Below are 23,279 nucleotides of genomic sequence, written 5' to 3'. Positions count from 1 at the left end.
CAGGATTTGCTGATTAAAGTTGCACAGGTGTAGAAATTATGCGAGAAAATCTAAAATTAGTCTGTTTTTAGATAAGAGCCTTCTCACAATGCTTCCTGTGTCCATTTGAGATTAAATGACCGCGACACTGAAGATTTTGCGTGAAGAATGTTAAGGGGTGCGATTTTGGCTATTTTGTCCATAGTAAGCTTGTAGTGCCACTGAATGTACGCCAAAAGCTCAGATGTATTTGCATCAAGCTCTCGCTTAAATATTTGTTTGAAATTTGAATTTAAATCATTCTGGCTGCTTTACCATATTTTGGAATTGGGTTGCACAGGAAAATGTGAGAAAATGAGAAAAGAGGTCATTATTGGCTGCAGAGAGGCACATGTTTGTACCAATAAGCAAGGAAACATAAATAGAAAACGGCTACATAGTGGATAGGTAGTCGGGTAGTAGAGGGTTTAGGGGTGCAAGTTAGATTTAGCTTTAGAAGCTAAACTTGACTGCTCTTAGGCGGCTTAATGTTTCCCTTGTCAATCATTTCCTCCCTCCCAACTGCCTCCCCCCCCCCCCCCCCCCCCCCCACACACACACTCCCACGTACACCCCCTTCGTATTCAATGCGCGCATCCCATGCCTTCTCACATACAGCCTCTCCCGCACCACAATCATCCGCCCCCGCCCCCACCCCCGCTTCTCCATGAAGGGGCGGTCCATGTTCGCAAATCTCACACTCTCGCAAATCTAAAGCATTCATTTTTAAGATTTACATTTTTTTTCTATTACTGGTACTCGAATAATCACAAGTGCACTTCAGACCTTTCTGGTTAGTCACGCACTTGTTCCTGAATGATCTAACCTTTGAAACATTAACATTCATTGCATCTAATTTTCCATTCTTTTTTCTATCATACTCCATTTTAGTTTGTACTGGGATTAGCACTTCGACCGGAATATAAATGGTCATTCATTTGATTATAAACGCTAAAAGCAATCTAGTTTTTTCAAATTTAATTTCAATATTGTTTCTAAATTAGCACTACGACGGAATAATTAAGATAAAAGTTATTAGCAAAAAATAGAAAACAAATAAATGAAAAAGTATGCGGTGATATTCATTATTTGCAATGACAACAGACGTCTTTAAAACTACGTTCAAATTCGTTTATCTATTGTTAATGTCTAATTTAACATTTTTTTTCATTCGCCTTACATATTTATTCAGAATGGCTCTATGGTTCACTTTTCATGCTGTCTTTGTTTCACGTTTTTTTTCTTTCTGATAAGGAATGCTTGACAATTCTTTAAATCTTCAAGCTTGGGATTAGGTAATAATGTTTTTTTGGCAAGCATATAATATTGGCGTTGGCAATATTTTCAAGATGCGAATAATAGTTCTCTCTTAACGTTTTGAACCTCTATCTGGCATCTGATAAACTAAATAAATTTTCAACTAAACTGTGGAGAAAAAGTCCGCTGCGAGGTGTTACCTGACCAAGCCTCCTTAATCAAAATATTTGACAATATATTTTCATTAACAGAATCTAAATCAGGAGAAGTGTTATATATAGCACAAGAACATTCTTTCCATTGTTTCCAAAGACAACACGTCGGGAAAATTGGTTGGAGAGAGAAAATCAAAGTACCTTGATTATGTTAGAAATACTACCAGGGGCGTAGCCATGGGGTGGCCTTCCCCCCCTTTTAGCAGCCAAAAATACAGTAAATGTATGAGACATTATCTAAAACACAGGAGAAAATGCCTTGAAAGACCCTTTTGGGGCCCCTCCTGTTAAAAATCCTGGCTACGCCGCTGACTACTGGTTGTTAATTGAATTCATTTCCCAAAACTTGCGGACTCAAGAAAACATAAACTATTCTTAATTAGTCAAGATAAGGAAAAGAAAGTGTTTCAGACATTTCAAATAGGAAAAAATCCGATACCGAGGAAATGCAATCCATATTTTGCAATACCTAGTGTAATGTTAAAAAAGATTATCATTTGTTCATCCGAGATTGTACCTCATGTTCGATTTTGGCTCATTTAAAGAAGGGGGAAGGGGGAAAGGGGAGGCATAGCAAAGGTCTTAAACGCGTACCACTTAAGGTAAGTAGAGCCAATATCCTACACGGTGTCTAAGGAGAAGAGTAAACAATACTTAGCCTCACCGCCTAAGCTTTGAAATAATTCCGCATTCGAAACGGATTTGTGATTTTTTTTTCTTTCTTTAATTGAAAGGATCCTGTGTTGTGAAGTGAAACGTCTAGACCAAGGCAAACTAGAACAGTACGCGAGGATGTGCAGCCCACGAAAACGAGAAGACGAAAACAGTTTTCAGACAAGCGGATATTAGAAGGAGATGAACTAAGCAAAGTCAAGGAGGTGATTTGCCTCGGATTAGATTATACAGACTTCCGGCTCGGTTATTGTTATGTTCCCATTGTCTAACAAGCAATCATTTCGAATGAATTGCATACACATTGTTTTTTAATAAAGGTTTTGAGAGTGGAAGGGAAAGGATCAGGAAGACGGAAGAAAACAAAATAAGAAAACGTGACCACGTTTTTCGCTATCAAACCTTTTTTTCCGAGTTTTAGGTGATTACTATCCATTATACCGAGTCCGTAAACCAATGAGAGCACGCAATCTTACGAGTTTCCGTCACGTTTATACTAGTAAGATATATTTCAGAAATCTGAATTTGAATGCCACTGACACCCAAATAACACCGCTGTGAGCACTGTTTTATGACGTCAGGGACTGAAGGTTTGTATAACGAATATCCTTTAGAAATAGAGAGTAAGCAAAACCTCTGGAAAAAAAAAGACAAGTAAGACAAGTAAGGGGGTAGGAAAACCGCAAACCCCCATAGAAAAACGCACAGAAAAGTGCGAAAACCGCAAAACTATCAAAATAAGTAAATAATAACAGTAAACGGCGCAATATGAAACCGCAATACCGCGGGATAAAATACGAAAAACCGAAACACCGCACCAGATTTAAGGCAAAACCGCATCGCCGCAAACCCTTACGCCACCCTCAAAAACACAGCCGAGTCTCGTGAAAAATAGCTTACTGGAACAACTAAACTGTTCGTGAAAGAAATATTGAGGAAGAGAAAAATATCTGATAAGACGTCATCAGCTTTGTTGCTGTTGTCTGCCCCCGGACTAAAGGCTTTGTAGTCGTGGTTATTTTACCAAGAGGAAATGCTCAGTTTTCGCAAATTGTATATTCCTTCTCCAAACAATTTAAAAAATGCACGGTGGACCCGTGTATTTTGTGCTCTTCCATTTTAAGTCCCCTTTTCTAAAAATTTATTTTTGCACATAAATGTTTCCATAGAATTTGATACCTTGAGCCTATTGTGTTCGTTACTTTCCCCTCCCCGCCTTTATAATAAGAGAATGGGCTTACCTTAGAATAGTAGTGACGATTTAGTGACGATCCATAGGAACGCAATGTCGCAGACATCCCAGCACAGCAAAAATGCATCCAGAAAGATGCTCGCGCTCTATGAGGGATATCTTTTAATGCCTGTCACAATTATTTCCGCAGCCGTGTATTTATATACCTATTTTAAAAACAGCTGGTGCTAGAGAAAAAGTATTGACTGATTTCCCGCGAACAAAAATATTGTAGTTTTGTCAGCTCCATTCCTTTTTCAGGAATAGTTTAAAAAAGCTGGTTATTAGACCTAGCTTTTAAGAGTATAATAAATACGCGAGATATTGCGTACCGATATTCCAAATCAGTAGTAAAGCCCTTGAATAAATTTTAATACCAATTTAATATGATTGTCGTGCCTTTGAAGTAATCTAGGCTACACACCTTAAGTTATTTCACAGCACAGATACCTCCGCATTTATATTAAAAGCAAGCCAAGTTAAGAAGGTGGCCTATTAGCTTTTAACTCTATTCAGACCGGGCTTTTTGGGGCTTCCTCCGGCTGGGGGCGGCCCCCCATCCGTAAATTTTGAACCATTGGAGCTATTTTTAAATATGTATTTCGGTATGTCTTTTTTCGATAATCTTATTATATTGCAATAGACATATATTGAGAAAAAAAACATCACCCCCCTAAAATAGAAATGTAAATTTTTATTTTGCTTTTTCAAAACTTGGTATAAAACGTTAGTATGACATGGATTCACGGTGAGCACGACTTATAAATAGTTTATCCAAACGACTTAAAGCGTTTTGCCAAATTTTCATTAAACCTATTGTCTCAAAACTTGGCTGCTATGGTTACCAGGGCACATATTAAAATTTTCATTACATCAGACTGATCCCAGATAAATTTTAGGAAAAGTCGTCAAGTCAATGCTCTAGCCCTACTAGTTCAAAAGTAGAAGGAAATGACCATTAGGGGTGTGTACCTCCTGCCCTGATAAATGGCTGTCGTTTTTCTAAATGGTGTAAAAGAGCCTGGGGCCAGCGCGCGGGAGACCTGTGATATTCCAAAACGTTAGGGACTAGGCTCCACTTCCAAGATGGCTGCCAGCAAAATCGTGGTAAACACGAATTCCTGCAAGTTTATGTGGAAATTCTCGACTTACAAAGCTCTAGAGCGATGAAAAAGCGAAAGAATGATTGAAGCGTCCCAAATATGGTATGTAATGCCTAATAAGAAGATGGCCGAGCGAGCTAGAAAAACAACAGTTTTTAAACCAAGATTGACTGATATTACAGGTAAGTAAGTAACTTATGGTACACTTTTTTCCCCTAGAATTAAGAAATCAATTCGGAATCGCCCAACTGATTATCTGATTATCTTAATAAAACTGCTTCCGTGGATGATGATCACTTGAAAAAAAATATTTTCTTGAGTCTGAGAGAGTGTGTAGCCATGCATTTTTTTTTGCATATTGTAACATATTTAATTCATGCACTTTACGATAAACTAGAATTTATGTGCTGTGTTCCATTAATTAAGACAAAATCTCACAGCTCAAATCTCTAATAAATGTTACTAAATTGTTTGCTGCGACATCGTGTTTAATAAGTACGTACACTTACAAAGATTGATAGAAACATTTAACAGGAAAATAATGTTCTTTTTGGGTATTGAGTCCCACTCAAATTGTGCATACGGGTTTTGTAGCCTCGCCCAGCTTGCTTTGATAATTGCTAACAAGCCACATACAATTTCCCTTGTTTATTTTGTAACTTATGTAAATAGTCACAGGCGTAGTCAACAGCATTTTTTTTACAATTTACATGATTAACACCTTTTCCATTGTTCTTGCAAGTCCTTTATTTCAGTAAAATACCTATGAATAATTCACAATCTTAAAGAACGGGGAGAGCTTGATGTATCAGTAGGGAAAAAGTGGGGTTTAAGATGAACTTATTAAATATGAATGAGGTTAGAAACCGTGAATACCAACGAAGGACCACCTTCAGTAGAAATGAGCAAAAAACACCACTTTTTCGCCACAGATTTGATAACAAGAACGATTAAATATTAATAATACATTAATTTAATTGTCATGAAAGTAAAATTCGTATTTGTTACCCTCGAAATTCAACAATAAGTTCAGCCAAATTTTTATGTGCCATTTTGGAAAATTATTCCACCAACAAAGTTAGGCTGTGGTGTGGCTATCTGTGGCGTCTACTCAGTCGTTCCGCTTGTTCATTACAGTTCTTGAAAATATATATTTGGCGTAATAAAAATAAGTCGTTCTTCTTCGCTGACAGTGAGCTCCATTCTCGCAGCGTGCTCACATTTAAACTTCGAGCTATGAAAAGTTTGCAATTCAACTCCACCTTTAGGAATTGAGTCCGTGCATGGAGCAGCCCCGCTCTGTCTAAATGTTAATTTTGATTGTGTACAGTATTGATCTAATGTGCTTTACAAATTCATGCAATCAACCACCAACTCTCTTGGGTTTTCTTGCAGGTCAATAATAACCTGAACCTTGTTTTTTTTATAAAAAAGTCAACTATTATTGAGTTTTGTCTCTTTTACCCCAGTGTAAATTGTTATTAACTTGGTATAGATCATGTAATAAGCCCAGCTGCGCCCTCAGGCTGTACGGCGAACTGCCTCCGTCCTCGGTATTTAACCCTTAACAAATAGTGGTCTTCATTGGGTAAGAGGTTATAGCTTTGTGTAAAATGGATAATTATTCCACAGTTGGTATTTTGCTAGATTTACAAAATGGCGGCCGATTGTTTAACAAACACAATTTGGTACGAGTCGGCTCTCTTTATTTGTGTTTTTTATCTCTTTGGAAAGCCCGCTTTTGTCACAGAAATTGGGAAAAAATCCGCTTTAAATAATATTAATAACAAACATTTATATGTACACATATATTTATAAAATAAATACAAAAAGTAATAAGTACAAAAAGTACATAGAATAAGAGAGATATGATGAAGATGATTAGAAGAAGAATTATAACCTGCAATCGATATCATGATAATGGTTGGAGGATACTGATGATAATAATTTTGATGATGAAAGTTCTTGTGAGTTATGTGACATTATGTCTGTGTTTCTGTTCTAGTCCCGGATTTTGATCTGTTTGCTTCAAAATGAACAACAGCAGCTCTTCTCGTCGAGAGTATCGAGCTTGCTCTAACAGCTTGTTGGAATCTCGATGCTCTGAAAACGTAGAGTACCGGATTAGCACAAGAATTCAATCCGAACAAAATAATGGTTACTGGACCCGTGAGTAGGCTGAGAAGAACATTCGTCAAAGATGTCCCTCCGAAAATGTACCTCAGCATCCATATGAGAATTACCAAAATCGGGAGAAAAAAGAACACCATGTTTGTGACAATCAAAGGGGCCAATCTTCTTGCCATTCTCCCCTCGCGCTTAACACCCACGGCAGTACCTGAGCGTTTAACAAGCCTGTAGATTTGAACATAAAGAATGAGAATGACGACATAAGATATAAAGCCTGCTAGGACCATTGCGATGCTGTATCCTAGCACGAACTTGTTCTTTGATGTTGGGTCAACAGGGATGCACATGTATGTGACGGAGTAGCCATCCGGCGACAGAAAAGGCAGGACCGCTAAAACCAAAGTAAATACCCACTGCCCGGCTAACCCTCGCAAAGCTTTCCGAACGCTGATCTTTTTATGAGGATGCAACGCGTGCGCCACTGCGATGTACCTCTCGACTGTCATGAACAAGGATGTCAAGATCACCCCTGTGTTACCAATCACCCACAACACCAGAGAAGCCGGACATATACCAGTAAATTCCGCGATGAATACTGAATAATCATAGTATTGCAAGTTGCGAGTTATTAGCACCATGTATACCCCCAGTATGAAGTCGCAACTTGCCATATTCGCTGCTAAAAGCATATTCACATTTTTTCTGAGATTTTTTTTTTCAATTATGACGGCAACTACCACGCCATTTAGTAACATGCTCAGGGGGCTTATGACATAAGCTGCTGACATAACAACCGCTGCTCTGTCATAGCAACGACTGATTTCCTTGACTACTATCATACTCGCTTGACACCGTTGCGTAGTTGTATTTCCATGGCAACAAGGCATGTATCCATAAAAGGAAGATATCTTTAGAAAAGTTGATGGCGAGCTTTTTGTCCCTACGCAGCCAGTATAATTGTTTTGTACTGCTTTGGTAACAGTGTTCGAGGTATTTATGGACAGGGTGCAGTTGGAACACTCTTGGGTGCATAGAATTCCTCTGATGTTTTTGTATTCCTTCGAGGCCAACAAATCAGATAGCAACTGAACTTGCGCAGACCCGCTGCTAGGATCAGCAACTGAGGTCTGTTCATCAAGGAGCTCGCAAACACCAAGCTGAAGATCGCTAATAATCAGACACATCAATCACCAAGTTAGAATCTAGACAGAAAAATACAATAGTGCAGTTTTGATTTTTTACTTGTATGCTTACCGGCCGTTACACACAGGGAATCATAAATGAAGCATGTCCGCTGGACAGACGTACTTAGACGTCCAGGAAAGTCGCTGAAATAAATAGCTGGTAAACATAAGATTATAGAGAATTATAGAGATTATAAAGAATTCCCAAGTTTTTTTTATTGTATTGTTCTAAGCTCAAGAGGATTCTCGCTGGTAAACGCATAAAATGTGCCCAAAGCGAGGCTCGCATTGTATGTATGCGTCCTAGCCCTCTTGTCCAGCTAGCATACTTAATGTATGATTCTCTGAAGTGTAACGGCTGGTTGGATACCAATCCTTCGTGAAGGACCTACCAATTGGAAACTGGACTGCCTGCTTAAATTGGGCGGCATTTCTAAATTAAAAGGAGGCGAGAGGTGTATAGCAATTTTTCAGAAATCGAGAGCAGGAATAAAATTTTTCAGTAAATAACGTCACGTGGTATAAGAAGCGAGGGTAAATAACCAGCTCTTCTTGTATTCAATGCAAAAATGTTTCAAATTGTTTTATCGGGATTCCTGTGGTAGGCCGTGAGACGAAAGAGGCTGAAGAGAAATGGTTTTCTCTGACGTCAGAACTCTTTCCAACAAATTAATGGATAAGTTCAAACGTCGTATCAACTATGAGCCGTATTCAATACAGATACATGCAAATAAGATTAAACAATCGTTTTTTTATTTGCATGTATTTGCATTGAATACGACTCATGGATAATAACGACGTTTTCAAGCTTAAAAACTTAAAGATCCAATCAGAAATACGGGTAAGAAACGGCTGGAACTAGACTGGTGTATTTAGGCAAGCAAGAATAAGAAATGTGAAGTCTGAGACTTACATAGAAGACCAATTTCTCGGAGTATTGCCTATTTCCACCAGTCTATCTGCTTGGCAGATTACGTCATCGTGTGACTTGTTACCGGCCAAGCACGTGATAGAGCACGTGACACGAGTACAAAGCAGCAGTAGGAAAGCGCCGAGCTGGTGGCCATCTAGGAAGATCATCTTTCAAGATTCAAATCTTGTGCTACGCCCAGCTGCTGTTCCTTTGCTTTGCTACGTGTCTTCCTTACTGCAAGATAAGATGCATCTTTTTTTTATAATGGTGGAATGTTCATGTAAACTAAGTTGCACCCTTTAGTCAAGCATTGGACAGAATTTCTGTTCAAAAGAAGAAAGTACATGTGGGTGTAATTGACAATTGTTATATTATTTTGTAATTTTCAAAACATTAAAACCTTTAAAAGAAAAAGTCGACAACAACGCAGATTTATTTTTTTTTAGAACGATATTTCGGCAGGCCAATACCTTTCCTTCTTCAGGTTATAAATGAGTTACAATGGCATGTTACAGCTAGTGTATGTACAAAGTTCATTGATGATTAACTAACAAAAGGTAAAAATAGTAATTGAGTAAGGAGTAACTTATGGAAGATGGTAAATAGGGTGGTGTGGATTACTAAACAGCTAAACGGTTTCTTCACGCCGGTTGAGACCACCCATATTAGAACCGATGGCCTGACAAGCTACACATTTTTCTCAACAGGTGAAACACGACCTATAACCTCCCACATAACCTGCAATACTAAAAACGTGATTTATATGACTCAATGTAACCGCTGTAACCGTCAATGTATTGGGGAAACTAAACGCAAATTAAAAGAATGCTTTAATGACCACCGCAGAACTGTAGACTCCCAATCTCGATCCATACCAACCCACGCCGCTAAACACTTCATAAAACCTAACCACTCCGCTTCTGACATAGAGCTTGTATCACCGCTTAATGTAACAACTGCCGCTTAATGTAACACTAACGCTAAATGTAACAAAAATCGCCGCTTAATGTAATAAAACAGTTAACTCTTAATGTAACAAATTTTCAACTCTTAATGTAATGACGCACTTAACCCTTAATGTAAGAACACTAAATGGCGGGGTACCCATGGGGTACCCACGAGGTATTCGCTTGTTCAAAGCATCAAAATGAGGACAAACTATTGTAGATGCCGATATATTCCCTTTTTTGCTGACACAGTCCGGACCTAACGAAAATTCCAACTTTCTCAGATCGATCGGGCACATATTAGGGCGAAATTTTGAGTGACCTTGGCCGTAAATCTTGAAATAAATATTTTCTCGCCCATGATCGCACTGATTCCTATCACAACATGGCGTCCGGGTTCCTATAGCATGCATTAAACGCAACAAATCATGCGGTACGTTATTTTTTATTAATCTGGCTTAATTATAGCGAAGCTCCCATGTTGGTCAAGGGGGGTACTCAGTATGGTAACATGATTGTGACGTCATCAATGACGTCACTAGAAGCGAGATGTGTGACGTCATCAAAATAAAAAAACATTAATATCTCGTGAAATAAACATTGTATAACAACAACTTGGTAGGTGTCATGTGAGTGTCAAGGGCGGGGCCAAAATATGGTCAAGTGATCGTGACGTCATCGATGACGTCACTTTAAGAAGAACTAAACGAAACATCATAACCCAATTTGGTTATGTGTCATGTATGTGTCAAGGCACCAATAGAGTCACGTGATTGTGACGTCATCGATGGTGTCGGTAGAAGCAAAATATTCTGACGTAATCAAAAGCTATTTATATTTCATTCAAGAAACATCGCATGACAACCAACTTGGTAGGTGTCATGTATGTTTCAAGTGGGGTGCAATAAGATGGTCACGTGGCGCCATCGTTGACATCACTAAAGTAAAACTACCCTGACGCCGAAACATCATATGACAACTAAACTTGTTATTGGTCATGTAGGTCATGTGATCCCTGAATCGTTGATGTCGTAAAAAAACAGAAATATAATAATATTTCAAGATTTCAATTAAAAATAAGCAAAGATTTGGTCGTTTGAAGCTCCGAATGCCTAAACCTATATATTAGCTTAGCTGGGAGCCCGTGCGTTGGGGTTCTCTGGGCAAGCTGTCTTCATATGGTAGTGCTATAGGGTATCTTTAAAAAAAAAACTAATCAGAGAATATTTAACAACTATTCAACGGAGTCGAATTGAATAGCGGAGGCGCTTTGCGTCTCCGGGACTATCCACCGCTATTAGCTGAGCCTGAGGATAATTATTGTTTTAGTAATACATGGCGGGGACTGAAGAAGACAAAATTTGTTGTAATTATTTTATCGAACTTCCAACTTTATTGACCTAATGTTCGCGCGAGACGAGAAGAGGTATCGCTTCTGGCATTGTTTTGAATATGATAATGTTCGTATCTTTTTGAAGATTTTGATTTTTTGGTAGTTTCGAGAATCGACTCATTATTCCGAGTTTTAGCGGCGTTCCCGCCAAGTATATACTCAAGACATTTATCTCTCTTGGATACTGCGTTCATTAAGAAGCTATGTTGCACAAACTTTTTAATTTGCGCATGTTATTTAAGCGTTCCTTGAGTCATGCTGAGGGTTGAAACACCTTTAGTTTTTCATTTTCCAGCGCAATAGAATCATACAGAAAACCAGGGACGGAACAAACTGCTTGTTGAGAGGGTTGTTGACTTGACCTAATGGCAATAAAGAGGTAAAAACATTTAGTTTTTAGCATCCACAAACTCAAATTTTTATCAGATAAAGAAACAAAATTGTACGCCAACAGGAGTGTTTTTGGCTGACATGAATCAAAGGAATAATAAACGTTTGCACAGTAGATAGTGCTTTGTATAATGAAGCTTGTCTTTAAAAATCGTGATTAAACATCGCATCTCACTTGGATATCAGGATTTTTATATTGATATTTGATTTAGGCGAAAATAGTGAATCTATATCACTATAAAGTAGGTCCAACAATATCAAACCAAAATTTCACTTTTTAGTTAGCTTGGCTTTTTAATTTATAACAGAAGAAAAAAACAATCGATTTTGAGATTTCAATTTTGGCTAACTTATCAAAGAAGAATAACGCTTTTAATTCTCCCTATCCATCAAACACCATCATATACTAGCTTTGTGTTTTCTCATGTATGAGTACAAAAATAAAGTTAATTTTAATTTACTTCTGTGGTATAGAAATATCTGATGATCTTTGGAATGAAAATCCTTTTGATAAATGTATATAAAAGATGTTGTGAAGCCATAACCGTAGCATAAACCATTGAAAAGTTTTAAAGTCAAGTGGTGTTGGATGACATAGCGTCTGAAAAAAAGGCAGACTTTCAAGATTTCTACGGCAGCTCAAGAATGATTTGAGACCTCACACCTTTAATGACTTTTATGAAAAATGGCACGAGCTGGTTTCGGAATCAACGAAAAAGAATATCGCATTTTAGCGAGGCGCTCCCTTCGTGGCTTGACGGGGGGGGGGGGGGGGGGGGGGGGGGTGAATAGGGGTATGTAAATCCGCCGATCCGCAACATTTTCGGGGCAAATCCGTGGATCCGCAGATATTTTTAGAATCGATGCTATGGTTTGACAGATAAACAATAGCATCGATTGAAATTCATTTAAAATCGGAAATTCGACCTTTAAAGCAGTCAAAATCCGAAATCCGTAATCAAATTGTTTACAGATCCGTGATCCGCTGTATTTCCAAAATCCGTCAATCCGCTAAAATAATCATCAAAATCCGTAATCCGTGAGCATTTCGGGGCTGAATCCGCCGATCCGCGAATCTATTCATCCCCCCGGGCCCCCCCTTGACTTACCTTATACATACAGCAGGTCATCGGCGTTACTTAGTTTTCTGCAGAGAGAAACCCTTTTCACTATCACTCCATAGTTACAAACCGCTAAAATTATCAGTTCTCCATGACAGGAACTCGAGATAAAAGCAGGTGATTGGTTATTTGCTTAGTACACGACAAAAGCGCTTTCTATTGGCTGAGACAGGACACCGGTTGATTCTTTTAAAGAATTTTAAGATAGCATGCGTCACTTTTATTTGACCTTAAAAATTAACAAGAGTTTAAAGTATATTTGCACTATATCACACGGACCTCGCACAAGCCTTGAGCATTTCTTATAATGATAAAATGTAATATAGCTGCTGTTGTCTTTTCTTGGAAAAAGGTTTCGGTCCTTTCTTTTAGTGAATGATGACAATAATATGATAACAATAAATGTTCGGCACAAATCAAGTCTCTTTTTCATTAGGAAGAGGCTTCATTGTGTACATATTCATGATCATTCATTTGGTTATTTGAAATATTGAATGCTTCATAATACATAGGGTAAAAAATATTTTCCCTCAATACAAAAGCAGACACTTTGATTGTACACTAACTTTGTAGGGTGTTTTGTAATAACAGCTCAAAGAGTTTTTTTATCATTATTTCACCAAACAAAAAAGGTAAGTGATATAGAATTCTAGAATTAGTCTAGAGAATGCGTATAGCGCCCCCTCCAGATTGGTCTTACAAAAACTCGGATTAGCAGCGGCGTAAGGCGCCGAGTACGGAAGCTTTTTTGGTGTCCGAAGTGCTCTCCAAGGACTTGGTGTTACCATAGAGGGCCGATTCACTCTTTGTTGAACTGAGCAGAAACAGAAGCAAAATAATTTGAATCAGAAATAATTAAACCGCACACCGTACGGAGGTTATTACTTTGAGTTTTGCTGCCGCCTCTCACTCAAAAGTTTTGAACAAAAAACAACAACAACATAAAAGAAAATAGATACATCTCCATATTTTTCGTGTCCTACTGCCTAAAGTGATGTTTTTAGTGTTAAAAAGCACTAAAATAAAGTATCACACATTTTTAAAAATTGTTGGACTGGTTCATGTTTCTTGCAAATGGGTAATCAATCAATCGACAGTAAGCGTTATTTAGCGTGTCGAATAAGCAAGGTCGCTAGGCCTGATCGACTAATATTTCAAAATGTTTAAAGAGTTGGTAGATAAGGTAGGGCACAAAGATCCCACCCCCCTGACGAAAAGAATTTGAAATTCCTGGGAGAGGAGGGAAGGGGGCCTAAAGACACAGTTTCCTCCATACAAACACTATATATTGGCCACTAAAATGAAAGGGAGGCCGGCGGTCTCGTTTGCCTGCACACTAAGGGCAATCACATGACAAAAGAGCTCTCTTGAAGCTGCAAGACGTGCATTAACTCGTTAAATGTCTTAAACGTAGAGTAATTGATATTGTTATCGCGTGACATTTGACTTCCTGTATTGAATAGACTTGCAAGCTTCTACATGTAAAGCAGCGAGCGACAAGCGAGGTATGAACGGAGTATTTAGTAGTTTTATATCATTTGGATTAAGGTTTTGCATACTTCTATATTAACTAAGGATAAAGAGCTGCAAATGGGTAGGAAAAATATTTGAGAGCTTTCAAAAATCGACAATTTCTATAGAAGATTCTCGTATTCATTGTTTCGATAACTATTCCTGTGATGATAACTATTATGATAAAACTGAAATCATAGATTTGGCCATTACATCCAAATCTAGCCACACAGGCAGGAATATGCTGTGAAACACCTAGAATAGTTTAGTGATACATCAAATTCTCTTTCTTCTTTAGATCTAAGCTCTTGAGTACTTCACATGAAGGTAATCTTTTAGCTGATGTCTTGATGTTTATTTAGCAAAATTTCCCTTTCATTTTGCAATCTTAATCTGCAAATTGTCACGCGGAAGTATAAATGATTCTTAGCGGAAGTATAACTGATTCTCAGAAGAACCGGAAGTTGAGGGCACGATTCAAAGAAAGGCGTGAGAGTAATAACAAAGCCACGGAAACCACACCTATACGTGCTGTTGCTAGAAAGAACCATATAAAGTTACTCTTTAGAGCTAATAAAAGGACGTAGCATGATTTTCTTCTCATCATTTCCTTATTTCCTTCCTCATTGTATGGTGCAAGAAAGCCAGTAGTTGTTATCTTCTTATCATGGCAAATACATGGAGACCACTGTTTACCCTGGTCGTATTTGTCAGCAGTATACAGCAGCTATCGGACGCTGCTAACCGCACATGCGAAGAGAAATGCTCCAAGAAGCATACACTGAGAAATCTTCAAGAGCTTCAGGGTATCGCTAGTCCAAGAAAAGTTTGTGATTTGTGAGTATTCCACGCTCGCTTAATCAGTAGCGCAGTCAAATAGAATCTAGCCATAGGCTTAGCAATAATGATATGTATAAAAAACGACTTTACTTCAGCATCGTAGAAACGTAAAGTTTTAGATAAAACAACAACACTTTCTACATTTTCACACGGTCATTCTGGCCTCTGACACTAAGCCCGTACCCAGGATTTTTTTTTGGAGGCGGGAGGGGGGGGGGGGGGGTGGGTGGGAGGAATCCGAAAAAAGTTAACCTAATTTTATCGTGGGGGGAAGGGGGAGGGGATAAAAATCAGACCACCCCCGAAAATATATAATTTATAATAATTTATAATTTTGTCTACAAAATGCACTTCTATTGAGAACCGGAAGTGGACCTTCGGCCGTTGTGGGTCCCCCTACCCCCCCCTGGGTACGTGGGTACAGGCCTGGACACACAATGCGCCTGATTTAAAAAGGCCATAGAACGTACGAAAACAACCATGACTTTTCAGTGTCTGCAGCATAGGGAAAATTTTTACCATGTTTTACAAAACTGCATAAAGTATATCGATGTCTTTTTGTTTCCCTAGGGATTTATCTGATGGAGGGATAGACTACATTGAGCCCGGAACTTTCCGAAACTTTTCTAATCTAGTCAGTTTGTAAGTATCATAACAGATTACACTCTTTTTTTGTAAAAACGTCCAATTTTCCGTTAAAGCTGGGCCGTTGGGTCATTTTAAAGGCTGAATATGTTCCCAAACACACCGGCTTTGAGGAGTACCCACAACCCAAAAAAAAAAATCATAAATGCAAAATAAACACAACAAGATAAAGATACTCAGGCATCGTGAGGGATAATGATATGCATCCAACCATGGTGATAGCAACTACTCTTTAGCCAAATAATAGCACAGGTTCTTTGACAAATTTCAAATCGAACAAGGAAAGAAAAGCAGAATCCCCCCTCTAAATAAAACGCTCAAAAAACCACACAGGGGAGAGGGATCAGCAAACACAGCTCAAGACACAAATAGATACCTTTATTCTGATCCTCCAGGTTTATTTCCATGGCCTCAAAACACAATGTCCACTCCTTGAAGGCTTGTAAAACCACTTGGATGCCTTAACGGATTGCAAAGCATTCTGGGAGATCCAGGGAAAAATTCACGAAGGGAGGGCCAGTCCTCTCCCCAAAGTCAGATGGTTTTTTATAAGTCTTTTCGCCCCGAAGCCAAACAAATCAATTCCAGGTCATACAGACATAGAATAGCAGTGTAAACAATTGTGGAATCAATTTGGTTCCAGAAAAGACAGCATTTAGGAGAGCTGTGGTGATTCATTAGAAAATTATTTTCTCATCCAGGCAAAGCCAAACAAGAAAAAATTACCATGAATCCACCTTTGCTTGCAAATATCCATAAGCAAAGCACTAAATTATGCCCCAATAGACTTCATGATGTCCTGAGACACTCTCCTAATATGCTCATAGCTGTATTTACTGGGATACCTGTGGTAGCCCAGTCATAAAATGCAACTGTTTTTTTTTTCGTCAACCCGGAGAAATCTGCAATGTTGCGCAATGCCCAGGAAGCCTATGCGTTACTGATTGTATATTTTTTAGTGTACTCATTGCGATTTTACACAAGTCTTTTTCTTACGCGAAGTATCTAGCCTACTTTCCTACGATACGTCATCGCAATGCGTAGTTACCAGAAACCTTCTGTGTCATGGCCGCCATCTTGATTTTGAGATTCCAGCTCTCAGATCCATGTTATTTGAGCAGTTGAAGGCCCGATTCACTAATTATTAACTGCATATTCTACCATAGTCTCAATTTCTACCAAGTTATTTTGGAAAATCATCTCAGCTTGGAATGATTTCGCTGTATTTGTGATTTCGCTGATTTCGTGTTTCCATTTGCAACCCGAAGAGACCCGGAAACACGTGAATGCTCGAGATAAAAATTCTATGTGCTGGCTGCTTTAGGCTCATACAGTTTACTTCAAGACGTAATTAAATGTGATCTCGACACTCATGAATGGACTCGAGGTATTTACCTTTATTGCTTAATCTATTTTAAAGTAGAAGCAGTTTGAAACAATTGATGGAAATCGTCTCCTACAAATCGCTTTGTTGATGAATCAATCCCAAAGAATAGGCTACTCGCATCGGACGCTTGACCGGCCTCCCATAAAGATGAATTTTGTTTTCTTTTGTTTACTTGATATCTCTCAATGAATGACATATCATTTTTGTTGATTCCAATAAAGAACAGCATAGGTGTAACTCAAATTGAGACGAAAATCCATTAGAATATCGAGCAGTTTTCATCATTCAATAAGCGTAAAAAAGCTTGTACTAGAAAAGTTAAAAGCCTGCTGCTTTGTCTTTTATATCTATTTAGAGGTAAACATGTCAGTAGTCATGTGTAGTGTAAGATATGTAAATCTATGAAAATTACTTTGGTGATTACCTTTTTGTATTTTGGTGCTTTCTTTAGATAAGTTTAATTATTTCCCTCAATGTCATTTTATTTTGATTTTTACATTTCAATAAAATCTAGAGAATTGTTTGAACTTTGTAAGTGTTGTTGATCTTGAAAGTATGTATATGCTCTAATTTCAATAGTGTGGATATTCTATAGCCCTCTCATTTGACTTCGAAATAAATAAATGTTGTTGTTTACTTGGCACTTACATAAATAAAATATAATACATTTCAATAAAATTATATTGTTAATATGACTCACTTTGGGTGTTAAAATAAATTTACCCCTAAGTGATCAGCCCCGTCTACTGTCATGGAGCACACCTTGAGTCCACCCCCACCTCAATAGATGATACAAGAATATTAGGAAGAGAAATACACTAATAATCAATAGCAATACTAAGGTTTTATGAGCACAATTTGAATCTACATTTTAGAACGCAACAAGACTAAAGAAAAGAAAAACAAATTCTGCTATCTTGGGCCTCGGCATGTTCTTATCATGTTCTTAATATTTGGTGAAATCTCAGTCTGGAGGTTCTTATAAAAAAGTGTACAGTCGTTTAGGATGAAATGAGAATGACATGGCAATAGAGATGTAGTTGGTATTATAATAATAAAGTGCAGATAAATTACATTGAGCCCGGAACTTTCACAAACTTTTCTAATCCGCTGAGCCTTGTTAGTATCATAACAGATTACAGTAGTCGTTTAGGAGGGATTGAGAATGACATTACGAGATGTTGATATTTTGATAATGATGACAGAATTATGACAGATGTTGGATATGATTATCTCTTGTTCATAAGAAGCTCAATATTGTGCATGATAGTGATTAAGATGATGATTATGAATTTTCAGATTATATCAAGTATTGTAATAATCCTGTTTGCCTTAATTACCACGATAAATGTTAAATGTGTTATTTGTCTCAAGGTCTGTAACAAGCAACAAATTGAGTTCCATTTCAAGTGGCGCATTTGCTGGCCTTAACTGTCTGCGATATCTGTGAGTATACATAAAGTGCCTGTTAAATAGAGGCTTTCAGGCCCGTACCCAGGGGACCGAATGTCCTCTTTCGGTTCTCAATAGACATGCTATTTGTAGGCAAAACTATAAAGCATAAGCTAGATCACTCTGGTATGTCATCAATCCATCAGTCAAACTTTTTTATGTAGCCAAATCTGACAATAAACGTCCGGAGAGATACTACAAAGGCATTTTATTCTATCGGGGGTGATCAGATTTTTATCAGAAAACTCATTTCCTCTCCCCAATTATTTATAATAATAGAGACGTCTTTTATATGTTGTAAAGTGCCCGCTTTGTAGAGGTATATTTGATATCTGTAGACCTTGTGCACAAAGAACCCAATTGCGTTTCTCAATTTTTTTCCGCTTTCCGTGTAGCGTTTTTTAACCGTTTCGTTTTGTTCCCACCGTTCTCTCTCATAAAATTACCTTATAATAACATTAGCGTTCCCGTTTTTGTGTTTAGCATTATGACCGTTCCCTTTTACTCTTCCCCTTTTGTCGTTTTATTTTACCGTTCCATTTTACCAATTCCAACTTTTGGTTGTACGTTTGTTTTCTGGTAACTGTTCATGTTACCGTTATTCTTTTTGTCTTCAAACTTTTTAGAGGAACCACTTTTTGTCTTCAAACCTTTTAGAGGAACAACGGCTTAATTTTGAGAATTTGATTTCAGCACGCGAAAGTGAAACGCACACTTCGTTTTCGGCTATTAAAATACTTATTTATGATGGGACATAAGAATTTACCATTAGACTCTTGACAACTTTGACAGCCATATCCACACCAGGAATTGTGTTTGTTAACTTTGATGTACTGCATAATTTAAATTATTGAATAAGGCCTGGATCCATTTGGTTGGTACAATAAATAAATCTCAGTAGAGAGCAGGATCCTAGATCCCCAATAATACCTTTGATCAGTCAACACAAAAGGTGTTTATGCTGGCTCCGCTTTTAGGCATTTTTTTAAAATCTATATAATAGTCTAGTCTACTGGAAGAGAAATTACGTGAAGAAATCTCAAAGTAGCTGCAATCTGATCAAAGTTTTATCATACTTTTACATATCATACTTTTTTTAGTCAAGGATGCTTTCTCAAAATACACTTACATTTATTCTGTTCTTATCTGATCTAAAAACGAACTAAACACGATCTATCTCTGTAAGAAATAATGTTTCCCCGGAGGGTAGGTACTTACTTGACGGGGAGATGTAGCTCTCCGAACTCCACCGTAGACCGACCTGAGCAATACTGCTGCAGGGCGCGCGAGAGGCCTGGGTATCACATAATAAAGGAACTAAGGCGCATGCGTGAAGCCCTCTTTTTGAGTTGAGAGCTGAGGTGATGTAACCGCTGACACTAGGAAGGGAAAGTTTTACGCATAGCCTGTGGTACCTCATAGTTTTTTGCTAATCTAAGAGTCCAGTTTGTTTTCTCGTTCAGCGTCTAGTATAGCAAAAATAAAACGCTGACTCAGCAGACGACGCGGATTTCAGTTTATTTTACTTCAAAGTTAGGTATGCATGAAAAAAGTATTAATGAAAAAATCTGTTTTTATCAACAAGCACAATATCTCTTGCAGCTGATCTTGTGGAAAAAAGTTTGATTCATATTTCGACCTACTTTTTATGGCGATACCTATGACTTTTGTCCTAACTTATTTTTCCTTGAATAGAAATATCATTGACATGTTCAGAATGTTAAATAGTCTTTCAAATAAGGCACATATATTAGCTCCCGCGATATATTTTATCAAGGTTGTCAGTCCTCCCCCCCCCCCCCCCCCCCCCAATAATGCCCTGGACACGCTAATAAGGCTGACGGTATACGAAAAAGTCATAGTCTTTAATAAGCAAAAAAAAGTTTAAAATTTAAGGGTAATTTAGATTGGGACCCAACTTCGTGCCTGGCCTAGTGTACTTTTATTAGCTTCATTAGAGATCTCTGCAATGTCTTTCAGTAAAAACACACATACTGACTACAGCCCTTGTACTGGGCAGTTGTTTTTACCTGCAACGGAATGTAATATCATATAACAAGCTCTCTCATCTTTCTCTTTCTTTTAAAGAAACCTCAGCATGAACCGAATCAAGTCATTCGAGGTCAGCAATATTTCAACTGATTTGCCTTCACTTGCTATCCTGGACATGACGGGAAATAACTGGTTGCTAAGCAACGACATCCTTCTTCTCACCAGTCTCCTAGAAATTCGCGGCACAAAGCTAAGCAAGATGTGTTCCGAATGTACCCTTATCAAGGCAAAGGAAATTTCTACAAAACTTGAAAACCTGAAAAAAGGGGAATATCTTATTTACCTTGAAGGTTATCCTTGTCGTGCAAGAGCTTACACTGTCAAGTCACTTCCGAGAACCATCGCCAAATATGGATTTATTAGCAACTGTTTCGAAGAGGGACACAAATGCTTTGAGCAAGAGATACCTTCTGAAGTAACGTACCCATGCTGGGACGTAACAAGACAGGTGGGCGGGTTGAACTACCTATTTGGACCCCTAGCCATTGTCTTGAATCTGTGCGTAATCACCACAACGATGTACTCGAACCGTCTGCGCAAGAATATCGCAATGCTCCTGGTAGCAAACCTCGCCTTTGCGGACTTTTTGAACGGATTGTATTCGTTATCTATCACTGCCGTCCGCCAGCAGAGGACCTTTCAAGAGATGCTCAAGTTCACAAGCACGAGTTGCAGCTACCTTGGGTTTCCATGGATGTTTGCCACTGAGCTTTCCGTCAACACACTCTTCGTTCTAGCAGTAGAGAGGTTTTTATCCATCGTGTACAGCACGAAGCCTCGTTATCGCTTGATGTTGAGGTCTTGCGTGGTCGTTATTGCCGTAATTTGGATATACTCTCTTTTGCTTGCTGTCCTCCCACTAGTAGGGGTCGCAGATTATTCAATAACTCTGTTTTGTGTGCCGATTTACCCAGTCAAGTCTATCCCGGCGCAGTTCTGGTTCTCTTTCTACGTCACCGGTACCGTTGCGATTACGTACCTCGTCACCATTCCCCTATACGTAAAACTCTATCGCGCGGTCAAGAAGTCTGGACTGCGCACGGGCAAACGCAATGACGTCACGCTTGCAAAGCGAATCTTCATTCTTGTCATGTGCAACATGTTCTTTTTCTTTTTGCCGGTTGCGATTTCTCTTATATGGTCATGGTCTGGGACCGTTCGTTCGGTTTCTCGAACTGCCACCGATGTCTTGACGTCAGCGTTCTCGATCGTTTGCCTCACAATTTCAAGTGCAATAAACCCAGGGTTGTATGCATTCCAGAGTAGCTCTTTCCGAGAAGAGCTGAGGTCTTTGTACCGTAGAGTTTTCGGAAAGAGGATAGGTTTCCGAGGTGTTGGCGAAAGCAGCGCGAGCGGTCCTTCTACAACCGTAACACGTGATCAGTCGAGGCAGGATACGTCAGGTATATGTCTTGAAGTCGTGAAGGCCGAGGACTTACGATAGGCTTCCGAAGGATTGGCGGAAGCATTAATCACGAGATTCGTCTACATCCTGTGTCACACTTAGGGTTGACGCGTTCGGTGTATGTTCCCAAGTGTAAAGAAGAAAATACCACGTAAAACACGCACAGTCAAATAAACTCTAAGTAAAAACAAGTCATTCGATGTCGAAATAAGGAAACAAAAAGATATGTCATGTTTTTAAGCCTAAGAAATTATCATCGGATGACAAAAGTGAAATATAAAATGGAAATAAAAGTACAATATTTTTTACAGCATTTGCATAATTGATATTACATAAAGCATTTCTAAAAGATGCTTATATCTCATGGTCATAATGAAATAAATTCAAATAATATTGTACGGCATTGCATTATGGGTAGCATTGACCAGATCCTAGTTTGAAAACCGTGAAGATGCAGCTTTTATTTTCGACCCAGTCCCTGGCAATCCGTTCGGAACTAAATCAAAAACCCGGAAGAACGACAGATGCAGTTGCTTAGCAGAAGAAGTAAGAAACACATGAATCAGACATGCCCGAGTACGCAGCGGTATTGCAGGAGCTTCCCAGCTGGATTTTTAACATGGATAAACGATAAAATACTTTTTTTTTACACCTGGGTCAATTATATTGTACGGACTATTTTGTCGACTACGGGTCGAGAAAGAAAGAATGTATTCTAAAACTTTGCACATTATTCATTATTAGACAAGCATATCCATTTGCTCGACACCAGTGAAACATTTTTTAGTGTTGCGCGTTTCATAGTGTTGCGACTTCCGAATTGAGTTGCGTCATGCCGTATGGGGGGAGGGGGGTGGGGGGCGTATAGGCCACAAAATCAGGTGCTGAAGGTAAAACAATGACAAACCAATTTTAAAAGAACCTATTGTTAGTCTCTAAACTTGAAAAGGGTTCAGTTATCAGTATACTTATCCAGTATTTTTTACCGTGTTCGTTACCGAATCTGACCAGTGTGATTCTGGTTCCTTATCCGCAGTTCCTTTTTCGTCTGTTTCCTTATCCGCTCAGTTCCTTTTTTCAAATCCGGGGGGGTACTTACATGATACCTTTTAATTCTAGTTGAAACAGTATTTAGGCATTACAGTTTACTCAAAACAAGTCCAACAGCATTTTCGTCGGATAATTATGGTTGCTCATTGACGTGCTCTGCTGCTAAACGGAGCTGTGAACATGAGACTCTATCTGCTACAAAAGGTCAAATTACGCAATGCGTGCAATCGCTTTCCCAAATGAATCTAGCAAAAGAGAGGAAATCTACCTCTTATCTAATCAACGTATTTGTATATTGGGCTTTCCTTCCAAACGCATTAATATATTTAGAGGAGAAATATTCACGCTTAACTTGAGTACGC

At 38.5% G+C, this 23,279-nt stretch overlaps 2 protein-coding genes and 1 long non-coding RNA gene across 8 annotated transcripts; 2 read left to right on the top strand and 1 right to left on the bottom strand.

Annotated features, from left to right (window-relative positions):
- Positions 1–4,450: 4,450 nt before the first annotated feature.
- LOC125567423 lies at positions 4,451–6,746 on the top strand. Its single transcript, XR_007311823.1, has 2 exons — positions 4,451–4,678; positions 6,502–6,746. It is a non-coding gene; the product is annotated as an uncharacterized LOC125567423 (long non-coding RNA).
- Positions 6,186–19,762, bottom strand: LOC5520478 (probable glycoprotein hormone G-protein coupled receptor). 2 transcript variants are annotated; one of them, XM_001640257.3, is made up of 3 exons: positions 19,629–19,762; positions 8,724–8,957; positions 6,186–7,793 (listed from the first exon to the last, which is right to left on the bottom strand). In XM_001640257.3, exons 2-3 carry the CDS (start codon positions 8,888–8,890, stop codon positions 6,479–6,481), a joined length of 1,482 nt encoding a protein of 493 aa, XP_001640307.1. In that variant the 5' UTR covers positions 8,891–8,957; positions 19,629–19,762; the 3' UTR covers positions 6,186–6,478. The 2 variants fall into 2 exon arrangements, with proteins under 2 accessions (XP_001640307.1, XP_032221544.1); XM_032365653.2 differs by lacking the exon at positions 19,629–19,762 and adding an exon at positions 12,563–13,077.
- On the top strand, positions 13,938–22,263 carry LOC116603957 (probable glycoprotein hormone G-protein coupled receptor). Of its 5 annotated transcripts, none has more exons than XM_048728453.1 (6): positions 13,944–14,079; positions 14,385–14,413; positions 14,727–14,923; positions 15,497–15,568; positions 18,333–18,404; positions 20,499–22,263. In XM_048728453.1, exons 2-6 carry the CDS (start codon positions 14,408–14,410, stop codon positions 21,904–21,906), a joined length of 1,755 nt encoding a protein of 584 aa, XP_048584410.1. In that variant the 5' UTR covers positions 13,944–14,079; positions 14,385–14,407; the 3' UTR covers positions 21,907–22,263. The 5 variants fall into 5 exon arrangements, with proteins under 5 accessions (XP_032221542.2, XP_048584410.1, XP_048584411.1 ...); XM_048728454.1 differs by having other exon boundaries at positions 13,945–14,079; positions 14,731–14,923; XM_032365651.2 differs by lacking the exon at positions 14,385–14,413 and having other exon boundaries at positions 13,938–14,079.
- The last annotated feature ends 1,016 nt before the right edge of the window (positions 22,264–23,279 follow it).

This window comes from Nematostella vectensis, chromosome 1, assembly GCF_932526225.1.
Source record: "Nematostella vectensis chromosome 1, jaNemVect1.1, whole genome shotgun sequence".
In the NCBI taxonomy this organism is placed as follows: domain Eukaryota; kingdom Metazoa; phylum Cnidaria; class Anthozoa; order Actiniaria; family Edwardsiidae; genus Nematostella; species Nematostella vectensis.
The sequence above is the reverse complement of the archived record's forward strand: the minus strand, read 5'-3'. Positions and strand labels throughout refer to the sequence as shown.